Here is a 6,865-nt window from a genome sequence, read left to right as displayed (position 1 = left end):
CAACATCAACCAACGTAATGCATTAGGTAATACTGAAAAATTTGTTCCAAATGGTGATAGGATTGTGTGTCAAATTTGTGGCAAACCTGGGCACCCCGCACTTGATTGCTACCAAAGGATGAATGGTGCATATGAAGGTAGAATTCCTACCAAGCGTCTCTCAGCAATGGCGTCTTCCTCTCCTATCACTCTCAACAAGCAACCAAATGGAACATGGCTGCTTGACACGGGTGCAAATGCACATATCAAACCTTGCTTTGTACACCCCATGTAAATCTGTATAAGAATCATGTGCTGATTAGTGGCAAATCATCAAAGAAATTCACCCAAACCTGCGTGCAGTTTATCCTTCTTTCTGCTTTTGATTATTCTTTTACAACTTGAAACCAAACTCTGTTTCGATTATCTAGATGTTTTTGTTGAACTTGAAGCCGAACTCTGTTTCCACAAAGAAAATAAGTAAACTCTCCGGTTATGCTTTGGACAGAGTAGTTAAACAGATGCGCCTTGTTCACCAAAAAACCCTCTACGCTAACCCAGAACGCTGTTTATAATTAGGACAATCGGATGCATAAAATATGCAAAACCAGCATATCGATCAGGTACCATATTCTCTTTTAACATAGCCTGCTCTCATTTTATCAACGTGACCATATATACTTGATAGTCAACATTGGACATTGCATAACACGTTGCTTGTAACTCAAGAAGGCCATACCTCCACATCTGTTTCCTTTGCCGTAGGTTTTTCATCTGCATGATCAACGTTTGACATGATTGGCAGAAGCATCACTTATCGTCTATTTGCAAATTATTCTGCAGGCAGAGACTAAATGTTCACAAATTTGGATTCCACCCACCGAACCAACACCAGACGAACTCGTTCTCGAATGTTCAGCAGGGTGATACGGAGCAATATTTCATAAAAGTTGGACGTTATTCCACTGGACGAAAACAGGACCGTCCGGCTAATCAAGCAGGCTATGCTTTTGACCCACATCCTGCTCGGTTCTATGGCGAGGTACGATCAAGGCGGTGATGCATCATCATCATCACATATCTGTCTCAGCGGACTACATATCACCGTCAGCTTCGCCATCGGCCTCTTTCGTATTTTGCTTTCCCAGTTCGTAATGACAAGTCGATATTTCATACTTCTTTTAGATTCTTATGATTTATCAAGGAAGTAGTTTTGAATTTTGACGATAAATTGTATCTAGAAATATTTCAACTTTGATGTAGCATTACAAAAATCAATACATGCGATGCGAGAGATACAACTCGAATTTGCAGAAATATTTTCCCTACTTCACTACAGATACCAGGAAAATTTACTTTTTAGGTTAGAAATCAATGATATTGATAGCTCAAGATTGCAGTCAAAAGTTTCTACTCCCTTTTCAGTAATCTGAGCACTCTTTTTATGTACAGAAATACACTATGCATGTGTCTGATACTGGTAGACCACAAATTATGCAAATACCTCCTCAATCAATCCATCTAAAACCAGTTTCTCGATGTCACTCACTAATTGCTCCACTTCGTATCTCGAAAATCCGTTCCTCCAACCCGAATCCCATGCCCCGTTCACTACTCTGCACATAATGTCGCTCTCCAACATCAAATACAGACTGTCCGCAAGAAGCCTCTCACCGGCAAGCTTGCTGTAGTTTCGCATCTTCTCAATCCCATAACACACTTCCTCCACCAACTGGTCCACAGATATGCAAATTCTTGGCTTGCCTTGACATGTTAGTAGCAGAAGATTGACTGTTTGCGAATCACGAACGCTCTTGCACCTGATGAGCTCGTTTGCGCAATCTAGAAATAGTCTTCTGTCGGATTCCTCAAAATTATAGATGGAAGATGTCTGTAAGATTGTAGGGCTGTTCATGTTAAGATCAAAAAGCTCCTCCGCAAGACTAAGAAATGAGGGATTGCTCAATAGAAAATGTCCGAAATTTTCTCCACTTTCAAATGATTTGCCATTCTCTGCACTCCGACTCATGTGTTCTGAAGCTTCTTCTGCAATTTTGGTTTCTATTTCTTGTTTAGGGCTCAGTGGTGTGGCATCACATACAGAACCTTCGAAATTACTGCAATGTCCTGCGGTTAAAATAGGAAACAGGTTAACTAAAATCAATATTATGATCATCGAACTGATCTGAAATTTTGGTTAACTGAATATAAATGTGTTCATAAACTGGATAATGCAGGCTCGAAATCACCATGCGGATACTAGAGCAGAAATTTATAAACTGGATAATGTTCTCAAACTGATGACTAATTTATCTTCTTCCTGGTCGCATTGAGGTTACAGGATTACTTAGCTAATGTGTGCACCTAGACATTTGGAGTTGTAAAAAATCCTGCAGTTGTGATCCTCCTCGCCCGGTTGCTCCGGCTCCCGCTCCTGTCCCTAAAGTGGTTCGTTCCGGTCGCGGCCGAGAGGCTTTTTCCTCTATCTCTGGTGGAACCTTACGTAAATCCAGAGCTGATAGAAAGCTCTGGGCGCCAGGGCCAGAAAGTCCATTGGACACGAGACGAGTTGGCATGGCCCGTCGAGTTCTGGAACTTAAGTCTTACCGTGAGGTTTCCCCCTATCTCTTAAAGACTTCTCAAAAACTACCTAAACGCCCTTATGCGTTCTTGATGCTTCATGATTTTGTAATTTAAGCAAGTGCTTTTAGTTTTGCTCGTGAATAAGAGATGTTACTCTCTAATTTTCTTGTCAATGTACGTACTAATAAAAGCGCTAACGAGCAAGAAATGATGTGGTAACTCCCAACGTTTTCTTGTCAATGCACGCTCTAATTTTTAACCATACTTAATAGTCAACATTGAACATTATATAATCAAGTTACTTGTTTTTCAAGAAGGCCATACCTCCACTTTGAGATCCATAGGCATCTTTTTCTTCTTCCTTGGGGTTTTCGTCTGCAAGATCAGCGTTTGACCTGATCGGGGAAGCGTCACTTTTATCATCCATAATAATTCTCTTCTCACTTTCTTCACTCACAACATTTTTGGTCTGCAAAATAGAACATTACTACATTAGTATCTAAATTATATTTGTTTGAATAAAAAAAGAAGAAATTTTCTAAAAAGATTTTGAGACAAGGAATACTTACAACTGATTTAGCTACTGTAGGCTCTTTGGCAGACTTTTCCTTCCTCAAGTGATTCCTTTTCCGCTCGTTTGAGTTCGACGCTACATTCTGAGTTGAACGTTTCGCGATTGTGATTGTGGCAGTATTTGGTTGCCGAGAAATTGAATTCTTTGTGATGTTTGATCCAGATTCATGCTTTCTCGCCTTTGCAGATGTCAATTTATCTAGATCTTGAGATTTCAACACATTTTTAGATTTCTCTATATCTTTCTCTGGTGAATTCCTGCTAACAGCAGTCACCTTTTGGATCTTATCAACCTTCTTGTCAATTGCCTCCTTCCTCTGTGGTTTGTGATCTGCAGGATGAGAAGCTTTCAACTTTCTCGAAGCCTTTTCTTTCGTCTTGGCCTCTCTTTCCTCGGGTTTCTGTGCTGCCACTTTCCGGTTTTTAGCTCTTTCTTCCTGGTCAAGCCTTTTGCTTGGAGTATCGTCTGCTTTCATCTTTTGGTGCATTTTTTCAGACTTCAAAGCTCCTTCTTTTGTTCCCAAACTTTTTAGCATCTCTTTGGTGTAGAAAGCTTCCTCTCCCCGAACCAATGGCACACGAGGTTCCTCCAGTTCCATCGATGAAACAGAAAGAGGCCTTATAAGCACAATGGGAGGGCTATCACGATTAAGTCTTTGGGAGGAATCCGAGTGATTGGAATGAAGGAAATCAGGCCTATGCTCTTCCACAGAACTGCCTTTCAAAAGTCCTTTAAATCGCATCGTTTCAAGAACTTCCCTCAAAGTCCTATCTTCGTGATCAACATTTTGAGCTGAAGTTTGAGGCTTCATAACCTTAGGCCTGTCGATGTCAAACATAGGTCTCTGCTGACTTGAAAGAATCTTCTCACCCTCGTCAATCTGTTTTTTAGGAGCTGCCTTGGAAGATCTCGAGGGGTACTCTTCTATTCCCATGAGCTTGGCAATCAGACTTGGGCCTTTCCCCGCCTTCTGCGGAGCAGCTGAGGTTGCAATGGTGGAATCACTAGTGGTGTGAAACATAGAACTCTGGCTTGAGCTACTGGATGGAGTATCCAAACACGAATCCATATTTCTTCGAGGGAAAAAAGTATACCCCTTTTCGACAGATTCTGTATTTTCCACCAGTTGCTGCCTCGCAAGGCTGTCTCTGATCACCTTCTTAAGCTCTTCATTTCCACTCCTCGAAAACCCATCAGCAGAACGCCGCAGTTTTTCAAATTCCGTCACAGAATTGTGTTTCTGTTTCAAGTGAGACATGTACTGGGAAGCTTCTTGCAACTTGCCAAGCATGACAAGAGAATCCTGCAGATCAAGAGCTCCTTTCAACAAGTCTTTCGCAATGTCTTTCGGCTGCTGCCCTTCAAACCTAATCCCATTCGACCAGGAATCAATCGTGCGGTTCAGCTTCTGAGCTCCTCTGGACACTTCCATGAGCTGAAAAGCCGAAGGGCTCTGATACTCCCCTGTGATCACAACACCCTTCTCAGCCTTGTGATCCAAACTTGTTCTCGAGTTCTTCGATTTTCTTCGACTTTCCATCTTCTTCTGCTCTGTTTTCGGGGAACCACTTTTCGATTTTCTAATCATCCCACAATCAACAACTCCTTTTGGATCGTCACATGTGACAAATGATCTGTACACAGCTGATCTCAGGCCGTCTTGAGGCATATTCTGTGACACAAAATGACAGTCACTAAAAGTCAGAACATGTCAGATGCTGCCAAGAACTCTAAAATCCAATTAAAAAACTCTCAAAATTACAAATAAATCATCATGTGAGACAGCATGAACGTACATGGTCTTGGATATTCTAGTCAATTGTTCCGAAAATCGCCCGTAGTGGACATGAATTACACTTGGTTGGTTCTGTTTTGCGGAGTGAGACAGGCCAAATAAACAATTAGGTGCTGCCAGCATAAACAATAAACAAAGATGAACACAAATAGATGGCAGATTCTGTTTTTGAAAATTTCAAATGTGATGCTGGATTATTCTCGTTGATGCTTGAAGATACTGAGAAACCATGCATACACAGAGAGAGAGAGAGAGAGAGAGAGAGAGGCTGTTACTGAAATTTGGAGGTGAAAGATCTGAGCATAAAAAATCAACTGAAGTTTTGAAGAAAAAATATATCACCCGTCCAATTCTATATCTTGCATAATGACATATACGAGAATATCAACATTAACAAAAGCACAAATGTCATGATCCAATTAGCACAAATCACCCAAAAAAAACTGTAAGCCGCTTGTAACTGAGCATTCACTCTATCCTGAAACAACTGCTGTAATAAAAAAACAAACAAAATACCAGAAAAAATCCATGCACATCTGATTTTTTTTTGTTTTACCTGAATTATGAGGCTTTGATTTCTCAGCATTGATCAAATTCAAAACCTGTCTGAAAATCCCAGCAACTGCAAGTGAGCTTTAGCTAGCAGTGACTCGACTCAGATCCAAATTACAGGAGCAGAGGTGAGCAGTTGGTGCTTTGACTTTATGGAAGTTGAGTGGAAGCGTACACGCTTGAAAGTTCACAGCAAAAGCAAGTCTCTAAGATTTGGTGCTTTTTTTTCCTTTGTTTATTAGACAAGAAAATCGTTCAGGAGATTGTGGGTGTCATTAATCGGTGCATTTGGTTTTTACTCTTTTGTCCTACATAAATCCAAATCACACAATTCCAGAAATGCTAAGAATATTATCTCAAAATAAAATTCTTTATGAACTCTCTATCGATTTATATTTTATGCATAATGTTTAATATTAACATGACAATTGACATTAAACTATGAAGTACCAGGGAATTCAAAGAAGATCCCACTGTTGAGAGAGCCTCCTTAGCATTTCTCTTACTATAGAGGTACAAAACCGACAATAAACAGTATGTAAACTATGATTTAGTATTTAGAGCATCTCCAAAGAGATGTCAAAATGTTCACATCATTAATAATAGTAAAAAATAGACAACATTAGTTTTTTTTCAACCAAAACGTCAATTCTTACGTGACGGGAAATGGATTGGCAACAAAGGTGGTTGCTGTCAAATTTTACAACAACATCAAATCCATTTTTAATTGATTAATAAATGATTTTTTTATCATTTTTTTATTGTTTTTTATTCTAAAATATTTATTCAACTATGAAACGTAAATAATGTAACAAATAGTTTAAATTTGACATATCAGATGGAAACCAAAACTTAAAAAAAAAAAAAAAAAAAAAAAAAGAAAAAAATCAAAGTGCCATAAGCTTTTAAACTTAAAATTTATGTTTAAAATTTGACATCTCTTTTGAAGATTTACCGTCTTTCCGGTTCTAATTTTGTGCATGTCAACTACTAGTCATAGTGCTAGTCTTACTTGTTCATTTTACTCATTTTTACATTAATTTTGTGTTTGCTTGTATTAATTAGGGAATGTTTTGCATAATTATATGTTAAAGAAAATTCCTAACTGGGATTTGAAGTCTTGCCCAGAAATGCAGAGATTTCAGTTGGTGAGATTAACAAATAATTAAGACGGGGGCGGCCAATCTCATTAATTTTGGATCTGATGAGGGAGGAGGAGAATATTAGAAATTAGTATTTTTTATTTTTCTGTTTTTGGATCGTGAATGAAATTAAACGAACTAGTAGTAGTAGATTTTATTTTTATATATATATATATATATATGCATGTGTTGTAACATTTCAAACTTGTTGCGGACGGGGCATGTGTCCATTTAATTTTG

General features: G+C 38.8%; 1 protein-coding gene across 2 annotated transcripts; it reads right to left on the bottom strand.

The window, feature by feature from the left end:
• Positions 1–1,226: 1,226 nt before the first annotated feature.
• Positions 1,227–5,731, bottom strand: LOC137747877 (uncharacterized). 2 transcript variants are annotated; one of them, XM_068488017.1, is made up of 5 exons: positions 5,488–5,731; positions 4,933–5,044; positions 3,132–4,808; positions 2,887–3,031; positions 1,227–2,106 (listed from the first exon to the last, which is right to left on the bottom strand). In XM_068488017.1, exons 3-5 carry the CDS (start codon positions 4,803–4,805, stop codon positions 1,472–1,474), a joined length of 2,454 nt encoding a protein of 817 aa, XP_068344118.1. In that variant the 5' UTR covers positions 4,806–4,808; positions 4,933–5,044; positions 5,488–5,731; the 3' UTR covers positions 1,227–1,471. The 2 variants fall into 2 exon arrangements, with proteins under 2 accessions (XP_068344118.1, XP_068344116.1); XM_068488015.1 differs by having other exon boundaries at positions 4,933–5,003.
• Positions 5,732–6,865: the final 1,134 nt, after the last annotated feature.

The sequence above is a fragment of the Pyrus communis genome, chromosome 1 (assembly GCF_963583255.1).
Source record: "Pyrus communis chromosome 1, drPyrComm1.1, whole genome shotgun sequence".
Taxonomy (NCBI): Eukaryota; Viridiplantae; Streptophyta; class Magnoliopsida; order Rosales; family Rosaceae; genus Pyrus; species Pyrus communis.
This window is presented reverse-complemented; position numbering and strand designations above follow the sequence as displayed.